Consider the following 22,112-nt stretch of genomic DNA (forward strand, 5'->3'; position numbering starts at 1 on the left):
TATCTTCCAAACAACTGTTTGTAAAGCTAACAGGAAGACAGACCTCCTGACAACAAGGGCTGAAAATCAAGGACAGTCCTTTAGAATCAGTGAACAGCCACGTATAGTTAAAGAATAACTTAGTTTATTAGCTCCAGTAGAAATTCCTTCCTCCTAGTCATGTAATTATTTCCCTTCCCTTTCTCAGAAAAGCCCTTTGCCTTTACCCCGTAATCGGAACATAACTTGGGTTTCTGCCTGAATCTAATGCCCCCGATAGCAATTCTTTTTTTTTCCTTTAAATCTCAAATAAATGCTTGTTGCTGCCACTTCGGCTTTTTATTTTTAAGTTAACACCACTTAGATCCGATGCTGGTTCCAGCCAGCACGCCTGACACCATCCCTTACCTCGTTGGGTGTGGGACCTGTCAGGCCCAGGAAGGGAAAGCCCTGTCACAGGAGAAAGAACCACAGGCTCGGGAAAGAGGGCCCCTATGGCATGTGCCTGTTACCAGCAAGCACAGCCTTGTGGTGACTACCCACACACTAGAAGCACTCCACTGTCCAGAGGATGGGAGCAGCCATCTCAGCAAATTCCAGGCTCAGCGCTCCCCTACAGAGAGCTTGTGTTCCCGGGGTTCCTCGGGCCACCTGGCATTGCTGTGGGGCAATGAGGAATTCATCGCATGGGGCAGGGTGCATCTCCTGCCCTGTGGCTGTCCTCCATGGGGTCACCTGGCAGGAGTGCCAGGCCTCAGGGGCATAAATGGAAAAGGTGTGATGTCAGCCGGCCCCACAGATCTGCTCTCCATGTCTCTGCTTCCCCATGGTGTCAGTGGCTCGAAGGAGATGGGGCCATCAAAAGGGGCAGGACAGCTGATGCCAAAATCAGGACAATGACCTGGACCCGGAGCCCCCCAGGATGCTGACCACCACAAAGTGCCCGTTTTCCATCACGGAAATGGTACCGGACTCAGAGGACTTTCAGGCTCATGCTTCCCTCAAAACAGAAACCTCTTTCCTTTGGACCACAGACCTCTTTTGTCTCTGCTTGGGAATATGAACTAAGACCTCTGACTCTGGCCGGGATGACACTGGAATGGGGATAGACACGTGACACAGAAAAACATACACTTTGCAGGCACGTGGACAAAAGGGTGTTTGCAGGACTTTAGCCAGGGGCCACCCCCATGATCAGCACAGCACACTTTCCGAATCAGTGACATGAGGTTACCTGGTGTTTAGTATCTCCCCCTGGGCTGGAACCTGGCTGCACAGATGAAGAAGAGAACAGAAAAGGACCATCCCAAATCCCTGGGGGATCCTGCCGTTTGTGAAGGTCTGTAAGGAAGCAGGGGCCACGAGCAGGGCTGCCCCCTGGGAAGCTGACGAAATGTCTCTGCCAAGACTGTCTTCAGCTTTGGTGACTTAGCCTGGTGCTCTTCCATTGCCAAAGCTGCTCTTAAGAAATCAAACTCGTATCAGTTGTTTACACTTTAGCAAGAATTTTACTGTGTCAGCCCTCTCACGGGGGCATTTTCAGCCAGCTCTGCAGTTGCTAAATGAAAGCATCTGTCTCCAAATAAAGGGATTTCAGGCATCACAATTAAGGGAAGAAATGTTTGGGGGCTTGGCAAGACCATCCCCCGTGCCCTAAATTCACCAGAGTCCCAATCATGAAGTTTGGTCCATGATAAAATTCTAGACATTGGAAAGTCTTAGTCTTCTCTGACCTGCCCCTGCAGGACGAAGCGTCTGATCCACCTGCATATGAAATTCCTTCGAATTTAAATTCCCTGGAGATAGGAAATGGTCTTCCAGATTTCGGGCCTCCCCGTATTACACCCCAAGCTGAACAAAATAGTTAACACATACAGGGTCTAGATCTTGGGTCCCGATTGCTGTCAGGTCACAGAGCCCTGGAGAGCCTGATGAAGGCTGCAGATCCTCTCCTATCTTTGTTCTCAGACACCTTGGAGCCCATCTTGGAACCTCCCAGGAGTTTGAAGACCCCCAGTTTGGAGGCCTCTAGTAAATGATTCCATTTTCACCCACATTCCACACCCCACCCATACTCCACACACACCCAGGCGCTCCACAAAGAGCAAAGGTCTCTCTTTGTCCCAAGCAATTCCAGAATGCTCGACCAAGGTTGGGGTTAAGAAGAGAGGTGGGGTGGTGCCTTGGGGCTCAGGGGCCCAGGAGAGAGAGGAACACAGAGGGGACGAGAGAGCGCTGACGCTGGGAAGGATGCAGGTCTGGGGTACTCCTCGGCCTTCCCCGATGGGCAAGCAGCTTCTAAAGCGTGGGCATAGTCACTGCTCCCCAGCCAGGTGTCAGGAGCTCCTGGGAGGTGCAGCACCTGGTGAGGCAGGAGAGCCCCCTGTGGCCTCTGAAACTGCTCCCTCCTCAGGTCTCCCCTCCCAGACCAGTCTCTGGACTAAACCCCAAGTGTCACAGAGCCCAGGTCAGGGCCTGTTGCTCCAATGCAACCAGGAAATAGTACTATTTAGCCAGGATATTTTTAGCAGGAAGCCAGCTCGGAGCAAATGTCATGTGAGCCGTCTTCTCTTACACGGCAACTTTGGGCTATTTAAAGAGATGGTAATTACGTTCCTGCCACCATGATCAGGACGAGCTGAATGCATGATTGCAGGAGCCCCTCATCTGCCGTGCGGAGCACTTTACACTAATGGAGCCCAATTTTCAAAGCCGCCTGCCTAAATCTGTCCAGTCTCACAGGTGGACATTTGAATCAGCACCGGAGGGGTGGCAACCTGCTCTTTGGGGCCTCATAACTGTTCCCAACAGCAGCTCCAAGGGTGCTATGCCTTGAGACCCCCCCTCGAAGCCCCCCCGGCAGGGCTGCTGCCCACCACTGACCGTGTCTCTGAAGAAGGTCTTGCCTCTTGTTGATGTCTGTGTGCAATCCCATCTGGCTGGCGTCTTCGAGAAAAGCCACCAGCTCCCCTTGAAGGGACAGCAGCCATGGGGTCTGGAGAAATAGGACACACTCATAAACAATCTGGCCAAGGAAATACCAGAGGGTCAAACAGAAAGTGCACTTGAGGGGGACACTCAGGAAAGAGACAGGGCCACGGGGAGGCTGGGCAGCGGCCACTCAGGGAGGAAGGCAAAGTGGATGGACTCCTGCACTCCTCATACGTTAGGGAAGCAGGCCCCTTGCAGGAGGGCTTGGCACATAGTAGGTGCACTATGTGGCTGAAAGAATGGATGCACTGTTACCCCTAGTAGCAATGCCACCCAGACCACCCATACGCCACACAGGCCAGGGGCAACTGGGGTTTTGTCCTCAGCTCCATTTGCCAAGGCAACTGGGGCTTTGGATAAACGTGGGTGCCTAGGGAGGGGTCCTCAGACTCTATCCTAGGAGGACTAGTAGAGGAAATTCAGAAGGAGACTTGAGGAAGGGAAAGCTGACTTCAAATATTCAAAGGGATGTGAAATGGAGAAGAGAAAAGTTCCTTCCGGGAGGCTGCGGAGAATAGACCCAGGACCACCAGAAGGCGAGTTTTGGGAAAGAGCAAGAACAGGTGCCCTGCAAAGGAATGAGCTCCCGTCACTGGAGAGAATGTTAGCAAGGGAAGGACCTTGGAGCACCGCCCAAGGTGGAGGCCCTCAGGTTTCCTCTCCGATGGGCTCAGGCCTCTGCCTGGAGGGCACTAGGGGAAGCTTCCAGCTTCAGCTGCCAAGACAACGGCCCAAGAGAGTTGGCACTGCCCACCAACACTCTCCAAAGGATCACAGAAGACAAAATCTCCTGCCTCAGAGTGCCCCTGAGCGCCGCTGGCAGAACCTTCCAGAAAGCTGCTCCTGCACCACCTGTCCACTGGCGCGTCCCAGGGTCAGGGGCGGGGAGACCTGCGGAACAAAGAGGAAGCAACATCTCCTGGCAAGCGGTAAGCAAAGGTGAGTGAGTAAACATTTCTGCCAGAGCATATAAGCGCTGGCAATTACCCCAGCAGGAGGCCGGCGCGAGAGCGGAGCGGCAGGGTTGTTTGCTCATCAAGACAAGAAAATCATTTATGTGCTGGGACTCGAGTGTCAACAGACCCAGGGAAATGTGGTTGCCTCAGCTGCCGCCCTCGGCCGACCAAGGGGGCAGCTGGGGTCCCGGGCACAGCTGGCGAGGAGGCACTGCCGCCTTCAGGACCTTGGGGAGTGCCGAGGAAGGAATGGGGGAGAGGGCGAAGAAGAGTCAGTATTTCCCCTTGCCACCACCAAAGCTGACCCACTGTTCCCACACCCGCTGCAGCCTGGAGGGAGGCAGGGAAGCCCCTGGAGGCTGCGTTTTAAGTAGGAGGGAAACAATTCTGCTTAAAGAAGGAAGGGAAGAAGAGATCAAGCGCGCAGCCAAAACCGCGGTGCCCTTTACGGCCCCACGCGGAGGCTATATTTAGGGCCGAGGACATTCCGCCGGACCTCGGGCAGCCTGCACTGGGAGCAATCGCTAATCACTGCATTGAGTTTACGGGTGCCCCTGGGCACACTTAACCCAGGGCAATGAATAGTTATTGCGAGGCCTCCCGCTCGGGACCTGTGGGCACACTTAAGCGAGCACGCGGATCGCTGCGAGCGGGCACGGCTCGGGTACACCCTTGGGCACCCTGCGCCTTCAGCGGGGAGAGGCAGAGTATTAAATATCTATGTGCCCTGTGCCCACAGCTGCATTTAGCCAAGGGCAAGGCAGGTGAAACGGCTTTAATTAAAACTTAATGCAAGTTCAAGGGGCAGGTACGGAAGCAACGGCTGCAGAAGTCACCAGAAATGAATCGGTCAATTCGACGAGGTTCTCAGGTCGGGGAAGAAGAAGGTGGCGGGGAGGGGGGCTGGGGCAGCGGAGACCTGTCTTCTGTCGCATGCACGCTGCCCATCTCGCTGCGTCTGTGTGCTGGGATGTGCGGGCACCACAAGCTCCCACACCTCGTTGGGAGAAGGATGCTGAGTGGACATCCAGACGTCAACGGCAGGTCATTGGAGACAAAGCAGGTGCTGGGGCTGAAAGCGGAGCCTGCTTTCCTCAGCAACTCGGGCCACTGTCGAGTGACATCGACAACACCGTCCCCCTGGCGGCAGCTCCCAGAATTACAGGCCCAGGGCAGAGGTAGAAGGGACCAGACCCTGAATGTCAAAGAACCTGGTGGCAAGCTTGGAGACCTGGGGGTAGGGCCCTACAATTCTTAGAAGGACCAACACCGGGCTTGGCGTGGCCACTTGTGCCACTAAAAAGGCAAGCAGTCAGAGAAAGCCCCACCCACTCAGCCCTGCTCCTCACAGCAGGGAAGCAAAGGAATACCAGAGGGGTCTGCCCTTCTGCCCAAGATGGCAGTGAGCTGGGCTCAGAGCTAGAGGAGCTCAGGTCTCTGAGCCATGGCCAGGGCTCTCTTCCTGCCACAGTGAACTCGCTTTAAAATTCAGACCAATGAGAATACAACTATAAACTCCTCCTAGAACAAGAGTCCACGTCTTATTCAAATCTGTTCCATTAGCACCAGCACAGTACCTGGCATATAGTGGGTGCTTAATGAATGCTTGCTGAATGGATGGTGATTGTCACAGGCAGGCTTTTCGCTCCAAACTCCTCCTTTCATTTCTTCTTTCCTTTCCTCTTCCTTCCCCATCCCTCCTCTTTCCCTCCTTGTTCCAGTTTCCTACCTGGCAGGGGTTACACACCAATATCCCTCAGGCCAAATTCAGCCATACAAAGCTTACAAAATTAGAGTCAACTTTTTTAAATTAGGAGATTTCACGTACAATTATAGATTCCCAGTTTCTCTTGGACAGTTGGGGAGTCTGGCCAGATGGGACTGGGGTAGGGTGGAGGCCACCCCTCTGCAGGGGCCAAACTGTACTGGTCCCAGCTTGCCACCCCCCAGCCCCGCTCTGCCTACTTCACAGCCCAGCTCTGCCACTTACCCGCTGAGGGAACTTGGGCACATCCCCTAATCTCTGTGCTTAGTTTTCTCATCTGTAGAATGGGGATAATAATAGCACCCACTGCACAAGATCATTGTGAACATGAAACGAGTTGATATTGACAAAGTGGTTAGAACAGTGCTTGGCATGGAGCAAGTAGCATGAAATGTTTGCTAAATGAATGAAGACATGAGTAAAATTCTTTCCTGCCTCCTCAGTCTGGCTCACTCGCTTCTGCTGAGGGTTTGGCCCCTGGAGGCATTTGCATCTGTAACCTCTCCCACCACCCAAGTCTTGTTCAGCTCACAGAGGCTCCCCCAGGGCTGAGAGAAACCTGACTTCAAGGAACCCACAAGGCAGTGAAGGAGTTCAGTACTGGACTTTGGGAGAAGCCTCAGTTTCCTTTCAAATGGAGACACTACCCTTGATTGTATCTGAGGTCTTTTTATGGCAAAAAGCCCCTAATCCTTTCCCATTATTCAGGTCAAGAAGCAGCATTCAAACTAGCAACTTTTTTCAACCCAGAGAGAAAGGACAGTTTGGCAGCTGTGGTGATAACCCCCATCCTCTCACTGTCCCCTGTGCCGCTATGATGGGAAGGTGAGACTATTAGCTTGGAGACCCGTCATACTCCCACCCCCACCCCATCCCCTCTCCTCCCAACTGACAAAGGCACAGACAAAAGCCCAGTGGAACCAGACACCCAGCCAGTGCCCACGAATGTCCACAGGAGAACGATGCCACACTGTACCTCCAGCTGTCACCACCCTGCCCGGCCTCCCCTTGAGGATCAGGAGCCAGGACCTCTGGATGGAGAGAAGCCCCACTGGGGCTGTCCCCTCACCCCACGCCCGAACCCATTACCTGAATGAACGCACATCAGCAGTAGACGCTCTCTTGGCCCAGACTGGACATTATCACCGGACACTTCATTATGTAGCGGTCACTCTGCTCCAACCTTTTCACCCCTCTTTGAAATATTCTGATTTCCAACCTGTAATTTGCTTTCTGGAAGTAGGGCAAAATTCATGTGTGCAAATGAAAGAGGAAAACACAGTTAATAGGCCACAATTATAGGTCAGTGACTATTCACAGCAAATATGATTAACATCACTGATGGGAAGCCAAACAGTTCTCTCGGAAGAGGGCTGGGAAGTGAGACCGAGGGGGCAGGGACTCAGAACCTGGCTCTTACTTCTGGGCTCCGGCAGTTCCGCCCCACCAAGAAAGCCCTCAGGGCTGGGGGGCAGTCGTGGATTTCAGGGAGGTCAAACTTGGTCAGACAGAACAAGGGCTTGTGCCTGAATGTCCTGTGACAGGTGACAAACGTGCTCACCCCTTATCTGCTTCGATGCTCCCAGATGTCTCATAAGGTAGGCTTTCTTATCCCCCATTTTACAGATGAGGCAGTTGAGGCTCAGAGAAGGTAAATGACAAAGCCAAAGTGTGGGTGAGGTAGGGGTAGGTGTGTCAAAGAGGAGGGTGACTACAGAAAGGAAGAGAAAGAGAAGGAACAGCATAGTTCCTGAAATTTCTTCCCCCGTTATGGAGCACACCCCCGTCGAGAGAAACTCTGAGCTTGGCCAGGGAAGGGAGGACAAAGAAATGAAGGAAAGCAGAAATGGAGGTGAGGAGGAAAAGAGAAGAGAAAAGGAAACTTTCAGGGGTCTGTGGGGTGGTCTGCACCCTCTCAGGAGCCAGGCAGTGGAATTTAAGCAACAAGAGTGCCCAGGGAGTTGCAACCCTCTAAACCCCACCCAGGCCATCAGCCGCTGCTTAAATCAGGACAGCTTCCTGTCCTCCTGGCCGCTCCTCATCTGGCAGGCATAAGCCCACCCCTGGAACGCCAGCTCTGAAATCCACTTCTCCGAGCCATTCCTGGACAGGGTCCAGGTTGTACGGGGCCTGAAGTTCATGCAATTTGGGGGAAGGCCCTGTTTAAGAAAAAGAACACAAAACTATCTTCTATTTGCTAATTTTACAAACTCATATGGTCTTGTAAGCACATAAGGTGCCACAGTGCAAGTGACAGGCCCTGAAGCTTTGGGCCAATCAGCTTATGCGGATCCAGCAACAGCATTTATTCACTTCATTAAGTACTTATTAAGTACCTACTGTGTGCCAGGCCGTAAGGCAAGCACTGCAGGTGTGCCTCCCCCAACAAAGACTGCAGATCTAGCAGGAGATGGTTGTGTGAGCAGATACGTTATGAATCAGGGTGGCAGATGCAATGACAGAAGCAGGTACAACGCACAGAGGAGGAGTGATCAACAGTCAGGAAGCCTGCCTGGAGGAGGCAGCATGTGAGCTGGGTTAACACGCCTACTGGTGTTTGGAGCTCTATGCCTGGAAACTCAGAGAAGGTGGAGCCTGGGTCTCACCCCTCTCTTCTGTCTCTTTCAGCTCTGTTTCTGCAGAGGAACAAGGGTAAAGTGCCCCCTTTCTTATTAGGCTGGTGCAAAAGTAGTTGCAGTTTTTGCAATTATTTTTAACCTTTTGCACCTATCATCTGTGCTCAGGCTTAGCTCCTTTTGTCTCCCAGAATGGAAGCTTCCCAAGAGACATCATCAAGTATCCCTACAGGACATATTTCCCAAAACCACCTTCTTCTGCACGAAGCAGGCCAAGTGTCAGGCTGGAAAAATGAAGTCGCCATCAGGATCAGGGTGCAGCAAGTGGTCCCACTGGGCAAGAAGAGAATCCAGGCAGTCCGTCCCGGTCTCGATGAGAAAGGACAGAAAGCCTAGATAGAAGCCCCTTACCTGTAGTGGATAAAAATAGCAATAACAGGAAAGGGCCTGGAAAGGTATACACCAACAGGAAATCCCATTAGTTCTACCTTTAAAATTTATCTATAGAGTCCCACCCCTTCTCCCCACTCTGGTCCCTGGCCTGGGTTTCTGAAGCTGCCTCCTCTCTCGTTTCCTGGCTACCTCTCTCATCCCTAATTGTCTGTACTCCACACAGCAGCCAGCGGGATCCTGTGCAAAACTAGGTCAACTCATGTTCCTCTTCTGCTCAAACCTCCCCAGTTTTTTACTCCAAGGAAAAGCCAAAGTCCTTGCAGTCCCCACATGATTTGGCCCCTCACCTCCCTGGCCCCCATTTCCTCACCTCCCTCCCTCTGCTCCAGCCACACTGACCTCCATGCTATTTCTCAAGTATGCCAGGCACACTCCTGCCTCAGGGCCTTTGCACTGGCTGTGCCCCCGCCTGGAGGTCCCTTCTCTTGGATACCTGCCTGGCTCACCCCGCCACCTCCTTCAAGTCTTTGGGTAAATGTCATCTTCTCAATGAGGCCCATTCTCTTATTACCTGTATCCTATCCCCTGCTTCCCTTTTCGGTAGCACTTAATCACCTTCTAACCTGCTCTCATTTACTTATTTGTTCCCGTGTTCCTCCACCCAAATGTCAGCTCCATGGGACCAGGAGTATCTGTTTTGTTCATCAGTGCCTAGAGCAGAGTCAGGCATAAAACAGGCTCAATAAACATTTGTTGAGTGAAATAGAGAAATGTCTCTGGGTGGAGAGATTCCGGGTAGTTTTTATTATCTTCTTTGGATTTTCTCTAGTTTCCATAATTATCTTGTATTGCTTTTGTCATCTTTTTTTTAAAGTCATTTTTAAAAGCTCACAGTTTCATTTGCAAACTCTTGACTCAATTGTGTATTTGATGGGAGATAAAAACGCCATTTCAGAAAACAGCTCTGGAAGGCTTTCTGTGGGGGAGTCTCTGGTGACATGCTTTCCTTTTCAAAGCACACAGCTTCCACCTCTATCTTTAGCAAGAGAGCAAGGCTAGGAAGACTGTGAAAGGTAGGAGATCACTGGGGAAATAAAGTGTCTGAGCCTGGATGTGCAAATTGACCTGGATCCTTTTAGTTTTGCATTCACGTTTGCACTTTGTAAATATTTGCCTGGCATCCCGCTGTTCACACCTGCCTGCTGTCCCCTCAAGTTTATGGAAGGCAGCAGGCACCGTCATTTCTCCATCCCCACCTGGTGCTGCTGCTAGCGTTGCCGCCTGAAATGAAAATGCCCGCGAAAGCCACAGGTGTCTCTGACAGCGCCTAAAACTAATGGCCTGTGGCTGGCCGCTGTGACTAATTCTCTGATTATTGACTTTATGATTTTACGCTTAAAACTTCTTTATAATAACACACAGAAATGTTTAATGGGCTCTATCCAGAGCCATAAAAATTACTTATTGAACAAGCGTTTTAAAACTATTAATCTATTGTTTTCCATTAATAATGGCTCTCCAAAGAACAGGCGACAGCTTAATGTATCCAACAGCATTTCTCCTCGAAAAGCGGCCTTTTAATACATAAATGCCGCTCCCAAGACATCACGTGCTGGCTGGCCATTGGGCAGCTGACCCTCCCAGGACAGATACAGGCCCCATCAGCCCCAGAAAGTGCCTTAAGGATTTCCAGAATGAACAGGGGCCCTAGGAGATTTTCCTGTCTCTGAGAGAGATCAGAAAGCCCCTCTCCTCAATTTCTCTCTTTCTGTGCAAAAGACAAGAGGAATCCCAAGGGCCTATGCCACACGGCCCGAGATGGAGAACAGAAGGAAGCAGGCAATTTGCACATCTCTCTTCTCTTGTACCCTCCTGAAGTTTCCAGGTAATTACCGGGTGGTACCCACCCCCTTCCCACTTTTTCTGTTGCCAAGCCTATGGCTGAAAGGTTTCTTTGATATATGCCCTAGCTTTTCACTATTTTAGGTATGCAATTCCCCCATCAAGCATGAGATGGCTTCCCACTTCAATTGTGTAAGAATCACCCCTTTAGTCCCACATCCATTTATTTTCCTGGGTGGTTTAGATTTTGGAGCATATTAGCACCAGGTGGACACTTCTTCTAGGGCTTCAGGTTGTTTGTTCATTCAACCAATAGTTATTGAGTATTGTAATCCAGGGACTCTCGTCCCGCTCCCCGCACAAGAACGCAGGATATGGTGAGGCCAAAAAGGAACACGAACAGAGCTATAGATAGGGGAGTCATACCACTCTATTCTCACTGGCGGCTGGGTAGGAGACACAGGAAGCAGGAGCCGCAATCTGCCATCAGCTTCTCTGCCACCCAACCAACCAACCGCCACTTGCTACCTGCAATCCACCACCTGCTTCTCTGCCAACCAACCAACCCCACTTGCTAGCCGCAACCCACAGTCGCTTCTCTGCCAACCAACCAACCAACCTGCCGGCGTAGCCACAGCAGTTATATTAGTGGCTAATGGCTAACCAGTAACAGCTGATGGCCACCCAGCCTTAGCGGATGGCTATCTAATTACAGCTGATGGTCATCTAATAACCGAGCCAGCACCTGTCCACGTGAGGCCGAGAGCCTGGAAACTGCTTTCTGGGACTCTGTCCCCACAAGTGTCTACTTCATACCAGGCAATGTTCTTGGTTCTGGAGAGAGAGCAATAAACCAGAAACTTTGGGCCTGACCTTCACTTCCTGTGGGGGAGTGCAGACGACAAGCAGGTGAACAGTCGTAGATATTTTTAAATAGTGTTGAATGCTGAGAAACAAGTGGGATGAGATTGTGACTTGGGGTAGGTGGGTGGGGATTGCTTCAGATAGCGAGTCAGGAAGGCTTCTTAGAGAGCCGGCCTGTGAGCAGAGATTTGAGTGACAGGAAGGAACCAGCTGTGAGAAAATAAGGAGGAGCATTCCAGGCAGGAGAAAGGCAGTGCAAAGGCCCTGGGGATGAGGTATGCATATGGACTCTCTCCTTCGGTAGAGGCCCTACCCAGCCAACCACTGTCTCTTACCTGGCAAGTGCAGGATTCTGTTCAGAGACTGCCTCACCCCTGCACGTCACTCCTGGGCGTCCACAGGGCCAGGTAGTCTGAAAAGCATTCGGCCTGATCTGTCAAACAAGATACTCCAAGGAGGAAGAGAGGACTTCTCCTCTCAGCCCTGCTTCCATGGAATGGGGAGGAAGGGGCACATAGGAGTCATATCATCACAACTGAGAGGGATCTTTTATTCCATGCAGAGGTCACAGTTCACAGAATGTCTTAGCGTGGGGCTTCCCAAACTTCAGTGTGCCTACAAATCACCTGGGGGTCTTTTTAAAGTACAGATTCTGACTCAGTAGGTCCAAGGCAGGGCCTGAGATTCAGCAATTCTAAACCAGCTCCGAGAGATGTTGATGCTGCTGGCCCAGGGATCACACTTTGCATAGCCAGGTCTTAGCGGTCATTAAATCCAACCACTGTGTTTTACAGGGGGAGACAGGGAGCAAGGTGGCTTAATGGTGAGTGTGAGTCAGAGCACCTCTGTTGTGTGTGTGTGTGTGTGTGTGTGTGTGTGTACCTGTTGTTTAGTTTCAATTGCTTCCTGTGAATTGATTGTATAATGACGATGGTAGTGATGGTGGTAATGATGATGATGGTGATGATGGTGGTGACGATGGTGGTGATAGTGGTGATGGTGGTGATGGTGATGGTGGTGATGGTGATGATGGTGGTGATGGTGGTGATGGTGGTGATGGTGATGGTGATGGTGATGATGGTGACAATGGTATCAGGTTGGTGAAAAAGTGATTGTGGTTTAAAAGGTTAAAAAGAATTGCAAAAATTGCAATTACCTTGGTACCAACCTAATAGTAATGATGGCGATGATGGTGATTATTATCATACTGGTGGTGATGATGATGATGATGGTGGTGGTGCTGGTGATGATAGACTTTACTGGGTGGATGAAAGACTTGAATGAATGAATGAATGAATGAATGAATGCATACAATGTTCTTTACAGGGTGCTGCATCACAGAGACAGCACCTAAACCGACAGCTCTTATCATGATCATAATTACTGTCATCCAAAGATTAAAGGACTTGTCCATGGTCATAGAGCAGCAGGATCAGGTGCCTAAACATCCCCACCATTATTTTCCGGCTCACCACACAATCAAACAAGTTAGAGTGTCAGAGAACTCAAATAAATGTTATCACACATATGTCGCTGAGTCAATACTGAACCCTATGTCATTTTCCTCTGCTGGTAGGAGAGGTACACCTGACCCCCAGCAGGCCTCAGGGTTGTCGTTGTGGACATAGTCTCCCACTGTCTGGGAGAGTCAGTGGAGAAAATGGGGGCTCTGGACTGAGTCTGCACAGCATAGACACGTGATGGCCACGTGCAATTTAAAAGATATGAATAAGCCCTGGGTCAGAACTTGTTTACTGGTCAGTTGATTCATAAAGGTGGAGTAGGGACAAGCCAGGGCATCCTTGGAGCTTTGCAGCTCAGCCGAGGACTCCAAGTAGAGGGCACCACCTATGCACAAGCCAGAGGTAAAAGGCAGTATGCAGTGTTCTGGGGACACCCTACCCTACCTCTGCTCACCATACCTCCAATCCAGTCTCCAGACAGCAACCAAGAAGGATCTTAAAATGCAAACGAGATCATGTCAGTCCCTTCTCAGAACACTTCCATGGCCCACACGGCCCTGCTCACCTTTCTGTCCTCTTCCATCACCACACTACGGCCAAGCTGGTCTTTTCTCTACCTCAGGGCCTCTGTATATGTTGTTCCCTATGCCTGAAACACTGTTCCCCATTCTTCACATTGCTGGCTCCTCTTCATCCAGTAGGTCTCAAGCTTCAGTGTTACCCCCTCTGGGAGATCTTCCTTACCACTGCCACCTAATCTCTACCCCGGGCTTGTGTTTGTTTCCTTCCTGGCTCACATCACTGTTGGAAATTGTGTTACCTGGTGATTCACAAGATTTCTGCACATTTCTCCCATTTGCGTGAAAACAAGCACAGATAAGCTTGTCTCCCACCCAAGTGAAGGTGAGCTCAGGAAGGCCAGGAAGTGAGTCTATCTGGTTCACCCTCTACTCCCAAGGCCCTTCCGTTGAACTGTGCCCGGCACATAGTAGCTGCTCAGTAAATAGCTGTCCAGCAAATGGCTGTGGCTGGATCCTGGCACGCCCTGGAGGAGGGAATGGTGGACGTAATGATTTGGTGAATTACCTGTTCCCCTTCTCCCCCCAACACATAAATTATAAGCTCCATAAAAAGACATAAATTGTGTCTAACTTATGCACCCCAGACCCCCAACACCTTGCCCAGTGCCGGGCATCCACAGACACCTGATACATGTGTGTTAAATATGTTTTTTATCACAGTGCACTGGAGTTTTCTGTAATCACACAGGAACGACAATGTCGAGTGAGATAGCTTGGCCACAGTAAGTAGAATCTTGTTGGAGATGACATAGTTTCCCAAATGGAGCCCTGCCCAGGACCCGCTCATGACATAGAGCTGATAGAGATCTTAAATTTAATATATTCTAGACATGATTTACCTGACAACTGGAGAACTGGGAAGACGGAAAAATCTTATCTCCTGGGTTAATTTCTCTCTCAACAGAGACATTAAAGCTGTCAGGAAGACAACAGGATGCATGGGGCCCTGGAGTTGGGCTGTCAGGGTTCAGGTCCTGGATCAAGCTATGTGACCCGGGGCAAGTCATTTAACCTCCCAAGACTCCATTTCTTCTTCTGAAAAATGGGCTCATGTGCAGTAAAGGATTAACCTTGCCTATAGAAAGGTTTAGCCCTTTGCCCCCAGCTCCTGGGAGGTAAATTCTAAGCCCTTGGAATATTTCACATGATAAGTGTCTCTGTTTACCTGGGGGCCTTGGGCAACAATGTGATTTATGGTGGCGGGGGGGCTGGAACTATGTGGTATCACCTCAACCTCTGGAGGGGCTGGAAACTAAGGTCAGCCGTGTAGATGGTCAGCCATGCCTATGTGACTGGCCCCCAGTAAAAACTCTGGACAGCGAGGCTCAATGAGCTGACCTGGTTGACAATACTCCATTTACAGTCATGCATCGCGTAACAATGTTTTGGTTCAACAACAGATCACATATATGAATACGACGGTGGTCCCATAAGCTTATAATGGACCAATTCCTACCGCCTCGCGATGTGAAACTGTGGTATCATAGTGTATAACACATTCCTCATGTGTGTGTGGTGATGCTTGTGTAAACACACCCACCGTGTAAACACACCAGTCATATAAGAGTACAGCACATAATTCTTGCTAATCTGTAATATATAATAGCTGATAATAAGTGACTCTTTTACTGGTTTATGTATTTACGATACTATACTTTGCATTGTTATTGTAGAGTGTATCCTTCCTACTTATTTTTTTTAAAGTTTTGCCTTCAAACAGTATACCCTGTTACGCCAGCAGCAGACTCGTATATCTCATGTTTGCTGCGTCTCTTGATTGTGTCATTTTCTCTTGTGCTTGAGGTAATCTCGTGGTGTTTGTACAGTGACACACTGTACAGGTTTGTTGCCTGAGAGCAATAGGCTACACCCTACAACCTAAGTGTGCAGTAGGCGACACTATGTAGGTTTGTGTAAGTGCAGTCTATGATAGTCACCTACTGACGCATTTCTCAGAATATACCCGTCAGTACGCAGAGCATGACTGTATATTGTCACACATCACTGCTGGGAGACGTTGGCACTGTTTGCACGACTCCACTGCGAAAGGACAAGGAGAAGCTTGCCCCCGGACCTCTCCCGGATTCTGCCCTGTGCACCGCTTCCCTTGGCTGATTTTAATCTGTATTCTCTCACTGTAATGAATCATAACCGTGAGTATAATGGCTTTTCTGAGTTCTATGAGTTATTCCAGTGAATTATCGAACTTGAGGGTGGTCTTAGAAACCCCTGAACTTGAAGTTGATGTCAAAAGCAAGGGTGGTCTTGGAAACACCTGAACCTTGCAGCAAATTACCGTGTTTCCCAGAAAATAAGACCTAGCTGGAGCAAAAATTAATATAAGACCTGGTATTATATTATATTATATTATATTATATTATATTATATTATATTATATTATATTATATAAGATCCGGTCTTATATTATAGTAAAATAAGACCGGGTCTTATATTAATTTTGCTCCAAAAGACGCATTAGAGCTGATGGTCCGGCTAGGTCTTATTTTCGGGGAAACATGGTACTAGCACCTTCATCATTGGGTATCAAGATGAGGAAATGATACAATGCCTGTAAAAACCCTCAGCACAGGGCCAGGCCCAGAATAAGTATTCAGCAAGTATGTGCTGTTCCTCTAGTGTCTTCTGTTGGGTACAGTGGCTAAGTGCAGAGACTCTGTATCTCGCCTGCCCGGGCTAAAATCCTGCCTCTACCACTCATTGCTGTGGGAGCTGAGACAAGTCATTCCCTCGCCTGGACCTTGGTTTCCTCATCTGAAAGTCATGCCGTTGTAAGGATGAGTTCATGGACACAGATCTGTGAAAGCAGGCTTGGCACACAACACACACTATATGTGCTGGGTTTTGCTATTAAAACAAGTGCTGAACTCTGAGTCAGAGGATCCCAGGCCCACCCCCAATCCTGGCACCAGCACTTGGCCTCCTGAATCCCATTTCCTCATTGGGAGGCTGAGAGCATGAAACCCAGGCTTCTGCAGAAGGCTCTCTCACTTCTAAAGTTCCCCAGTATCACCAGGTTGCTTATCAACCCGCTCAGTGGGGAAATGCTCAAAGCCTGATGCGACCCATAAAAACATATTTTATTCAGCTGTCGGAAACGTCAAGTGCAGGGCTTGGCCTGGCCTTGTGTGACCTCCTGGGGAGGGACACCACAGGTTGCACACAGTTAAGACGGATGATCCCGCAGGAGAGAAGGGAGGAGGAAGAGGGGGTTGGTATCGCCCCACCCTCAGCTGTTGCTAATCTCTCTTCCTTCACTCAGTCCATTATATTTTTTTGGAGTGCCTGCCCCACACAGTGACCAAGACAGGGAAAGAATCAACCAAACACAAGTTTAAAAAAAAAAAATACATGAACAAAGAAATCTCAGACGATGATCCAATCGGAAGAAAGTAAACGAGAGCGATGAGATACACAATGTTTGGGTTGGGGAAGGTCAGTATTAAAATAGAATTTTCAAAAAAGGTAACATCATGACTCTCACACAGATAAAAAAAAACAAAACAAAACATGGACCCATGTTAAAGACTTAATTGAACTCATTATGAATGAAAGACCCAGGTAGATGTTACAACCACTCCAAAGGAGAAATCAAAGAACAGACACATTTACACATGAATGTTGAAATGGATTTGCAAATAGGTGGTAAACAGTTCTTCCACAGAGGGGGATGGAAGTCAATGGAACCGCCCCCGACTCAGTTTATTTGCACATCCAAAGGCAATAGCTGTCAGTACTGCCACGGGTCACTGAGGGCAAGACCGAATAGCTCAGAGGCAATGAAAGCCTGTCGTTTTTTGCTGACTCCAAATTTCCTTATGTCGGGTCTGGGGTCACTGAGAGGCTGACCTTTGAGCCAAGAAGGTATGTCAAGGAATGCCCTGCAAAGATTTAGGGAGGGGCATCCTGGCAGAGGAAACAGTAGATGCAAAAATCCCAAAGTAAGGAATGAGTTTGGTGTGTTTAAGGAACCAAAAGGTCAGTGGGACTGGAGCCAGTGACCAGTGGGTTATTGGTAGGCACAGGGTAAGAGGGGCAGGCAGAGACCAGAGCAAACAATGTGCAGGCTGAGATTTTATCTTAAGAACGAAAGGGAGCCCTGGAGAACTCTGAGCAAGGAAGGGACAGGATCTCACTTGGGTTTTAAAAGCATCTTTCTGACTCCTGAGGCTGTAGCTATTTAGAAATGACTGCAGGCAAGAGCCTAAACTTCTCAGGAAGAAATTTTCCTTAGGGGAGTTCAGGAAACAATCCTGGAGCCAGAAGGTGGCGAGAAGGACTGATGATAACAGGGAGAAACATCAGAATGCGGAGTGGTGAGAAAGCACCCGCCTCTTGGCAGGAATGAGATTGATTTGGCCACTTTGGGAACGTGGTAGAAGCTAAACTGAACACGTGTCCTCTCTATGACCTCCAGGAATTCCACTCCAACAGAAATGTGAGCACATGGGCACCAAAAGACATGTCCAAGATTGTTCCCCACAGCACTATTATTTCCTAAAACTGGCCACTACTCAAATGCTCTTCAGTAGGAGTATGGATACAGCGGTCTATTCATTCAACGGACTATATAGTGTGATAAGAAGGCGTGAATGCCTGATATGTGTGCAATGTGGATGAATCTCAGAAACATTTTACTGAATGAAAGAAGCCAGACATAGAAGAGTACATCCCCTTTGATTACATTTTATAGGAAGTTCAGAAATAAACAAAGCTACCCTTTGGGTTTGGAAATCCGCATAGTGGTTATCCTCGGGGGAGGACGGCAAGAGAAATGAGTGATTGAGAAGAAGGGCCTCCAATGTTGTATTTCTCGTCCTGGGTGGTATTATACAAGTTGTTTGCTTTGGAACGATGAATTGGGCCGTGCACTAGAGCTGAAGGGAAAAACCGAAATGCTTGGAAATGAATCTGCAAAATTATTAGGTTTCTTCAATAGAAAATTGAGTTGTCTAGTGTATGTTTCAGGATGATTTTATTGTACCCACCTTTCATCATCTTCGAGCAATTTTACAACTCTGTAAATTGTCGAATGCACTCTGATAATAAAGCAAATTATTCCTGTCCAGAAAAATGCACATCGTGTCTGGTGGAGTTGCAGGTGGTTACTGACCTGTGGATACTGACCAATTGTGTATCTATTAAGCTATTACACTAATCTAATACTTCATTCCGGCACTCCTGACGGCCTCTGTGTGTCTGCTCTTGATTCTCCTTTGAACCGACTTGAATGGATTGTAACATCGTACTGGTTCCTTCATTAGTTAACAAGTTAAAATCTCTGACACGTGTTCGTTTTATATTTGTGTGAAAGTCATGATCAAAACCTTTTCTTTTAAAGTGCTCCTTTAACAGGATCTATGTTTTTTACTGTATGTGTGTTAGAATTCAATTAAAAATTTTTAAATAAAAAAACTTTCATTTAAAAGGGCAGAAAGGGGTAGTGTAGCTAAGGCTGCTCTCATCAAGCCCTTGAATTCCTGGGTGGGATGGGGCCAGGCCAGCCAAGGCCCACAGTCTCCCCAGAGTGGGCTGGCGGAGAATGACAGGATGATTTCCCAGGCCTGGAATCTGAGCCAAGCCTGCAGCCTCAGGGCTGGAGGAGCGGAAGACTGCCCGCTGCCTAACTCCATTCACTGGATTCAAATGCCAGAGCCACATCCCTAAAAGACTGGCTGGTCCCTGCCCCTCCCCCGGCTCCTGGCAGGCTAACCTGCTGGGGGCTTCCTCCGGTTCCCAGCAGAGGGGAGGGCTATTACTATCTGATTAGAGGGGAGGGCTATTACTATCTGATTAGACAACGACCTGCCTGGGCAGTTGGACTTGAAGTAGGGTTCTCGGAGGAGGGCTTGTAACTCTGCAACTAGAGCAGAGGAATAGAACAGAAAAGGGGCAGTGAGTCCTCTGGCATTTAGCACCATCCTCGCAGGGCATTCCTTCCTCTGCTATTGATGTAGGTGATGTTGGATCTGCTAGCAGTTTCTGAGGGTGGGCTGGGATCGTGTCTCATGAAGCCGAAGAATGGACACACGGACCAGGGAGAGGCAAAAAGTTTTAAAAAGAGGATAGTTTATTAGAGGCAGGAGAAGAGGTTGCAGCTTCCGAGAGGGAGGGGGTCCCGAATGGGGGTGCCCACTGGCTAAGGCAAAAGGCTTTTACTTTTATACTTTCCCTTGCCTGCTTGGGGGAGGGGGCTGGAGCCTTCTAATAGAATTCGTCTATTAGGTTTTCTCCTGTTGGCTCATCCTGAAGAGATTAACGAACCAACCCATTCCTGTCTATCAGATCTGCTCCTTTGTCCGGCCAGAAGGGACTTGAGATTTTCTATTAACCTTAAGGCGTATTCCCATGTCTCTGTCCTGGAGTGAAGGAGACATTCCAGGACCTAGAGTTTCAGGATATGGCTGCTTTTTTGTTTATTCCACCAGGGACCCCCCTGTCTACCTAGCAACCATACTAACTAACCTGTCTCACTATCGTATTAAGGGAAGCTGGGCAAAAGGGACCTTATAAGAGACCAGGAGGCAGTGGATGAGTGGTGGGCAACCATCCCCCCTTTGGTACCCACTCCAATACCCCAATTTGAGCTTCTGATCCCATAAAGTTGACAAACCGTTAGGAGAAAGATGTGGGTTTGGGTTTTGCACCCTCACTTCTGCAATCCAGCTGCGTCCCCAAAGCTGAGGCTCCCCGTCCATGTGAAGTGGGTGCTCCCTACCCCCAGGGCTGAAGGGGGCTCGGGGATGGTAGACAGCACGGAGGCCTCCTCCTAGCCACCCTCACCACTCAGCGACCAGGCACTTTCATTGTCTTCAGACTTACAAACCTCACAAAACTCGGAACAAAAACCCCACAGTGACCGGCCAAACCCCACAGCGACCAAAGCCCCCGGGGAGGTGGCAACAACCAGCTATTGTCCACATCCTAGGTAGCCCTCAGAGGCCTCACTTCCCACTCCAAGGAGCTTTTCAAAGCATTTCTTTAAAGGGGACCTCAACTGGGGAAGGACACAGCAATTCCGTTGCTAAGGAAAAGGAGATTTTTCTCTGTATCCTTACACATTCAATAGCTTGTGACCAGGACCCCTGTCATTGGAAAACTCCTTGAAATCAAATATCTCTTGGTCAACTTGAACTCTAAAATTTGTTTCAAGGACCCCTCTAAGAAAAACAGGGAGCATTCTGTTTCCTCCCAGCGTTCTGGAAATCCTTCACAAGACAGAATGGCTTGACTCTGGGAGCCCGGAAGGTGGGGGTGACGGTGGCTGGACATCAGCTCAGAAGGCCAGCTCCTCCCAAAGCCCTCCCAGACCTGGGCAGGCCTCACACATTTGGCCTGCTTTCTACATAGACATGAGGTGTCAGGATTCTGATGGGAAATATTTGATTTCTGCTCCAAGGGCTGTGAGTATGCCAGCACTCCACTGGCCTCTCCCAAGTCCCACAATGAACGGGGAAGACCTTGTGGGACAGCCTGGACAAGGGACCCTTACCAGGCAACTGCCAGGGACCCTATGATCCTGGGTTCCGCAGCTCTGTCCTGCCCTGGATGAATTTATCCAGAAGCAGTTCCAAGAGCATAAATAAACGGTCAGCCTCCATGCTGCCCCTCCAGTCTCAAGGGTGACTCAGGTACCAGACAGCACAGGTAGGCGGAAGCATCTTTCAGCTCCTCCCTGCCCCCCTTCTTTGGTGAGAGTAACTGCTTTGGTCCTGGGAGCTGCAAATCAGAATGGTGACAAGGGGGCTGGCTGGATGGCTCAGTTGGTTAGAGCGTGAGCTCTGGACAACAGAGTCGCCAGTTCAATTCCCACATGGGCCAGTGAGCTGCGCCCTCCGCAACTAGATTGAAAGTAATGACTTGACTTGGAGCTGATGGGCCCTGGAGAAACTCACTGTTCCCCCATAAAAAAAAAAATTTTTTTTTAAAAATGGCGATCAGAAGGGTGAGCGTCGTTTGTGCTCAAAGGCAAAGCGTCAACCTCAGGCTGTAAGAACAGACCGTGTGTGGGGTCGGGATGGGGGGATTTTTCCTAGACCCTTGTAGGGTCTCTGGGGAGGTCTGCCAATTAAACTGATAACGACAGAAGAAGAGCACACACATTTCTTCAGTATCAGCTTTACAAGACACGGGAGCCTTTGTAAAGAAATGCAGACCTGACGAAATGGCTAAACCTGAGTGTGTTTATGGTTTTATGGTTTGATAAAGAACGGAAAGATGTGATAGGACAAAGCAATGCGAGGTGTATGTGGAGACTGAGGTTCGTTCAGACTCTTCTCTTCTTTTAAATAAGCATGCTCCTCTCCTCCAGGCACTGAGGGTCTTACGACCAGCTTCAGGGCAAGGGGAGAGTGGCCTTCCTGCTCCTGCCATTTTCTCAGACTCCTTCAGCTTCAAATAGTCACTACGACAGGGCAGGATGTTTTGAGGTAGCGTGTCCTGAACCTCATCAGCTGTCTCGGGGCCAAATGAAGGCAAGAAATTGGGAAGCCAAGTCTCACTTGATGAACAGTCGCGCTCTCTTGACCCGGTTTCCCAGAAACCTCCACGGGGCCCCTCTTGTTAGAGTTCAAAGGGAGCTGAGGGAGCTGAGAGCAGCTAGCTGAGGCTTGGAGAGTTTCTGAGAGAATGAATGGACAATATCTGAATGAACCGGCTGAGCTGAGAGAAATCATAAACAGAGA

General features: G+C 49.4%; 1 protein-coding gene across 1 annotated transcript in view; it reads right to left on the reverse strand.

Annotated features, from left to right (window-relative positions):
- Positions 1–213: 213 nt before the first annotated feature.
- C9H1orf127 (chromosome 9 C1orf127 homolog) overlaps positions 214–22,112 on the reverse strand; it is a 36,481-nt gene continuing 14,582 nt past the window's right edge. The window contains 5 exon segments of the mRNA XM_033113723.1: positions 214–1,775; positions 2,863–2,974; positions 3,823–3,861; positions 6,781–6,924; positions 8,520–8,678. Of these exon segments, the coding sequence (XP_032969614.1) occupies positions 1,681–1,775; positions 2,863–2,974; positions 3,823–3,861; positions 6,781–6,924; positions 8,520–8,678 (549 nt within the window). The 3' untranslated portion in view covers positions 214–1,680.

The sequence above is a fragment of the Rhinolophus ferrumequinum genome, chromosome 9, assembly GCF_004115265.2.
Source record: "Rhinolophus ferrumequinum isolate MPI-CBG mRhiFer1 chromosome 9, mRhiFer1_v1.p, whole genome shotgun sequence".
Taxonomy (NCBI): domain Eukaryota; kingdom Metazoa; phylum Chordata; class Mammalia; order Chiroptera; family Rhinolophidae; genus Rhinolophus; species Rhinolophus ferrumequinum.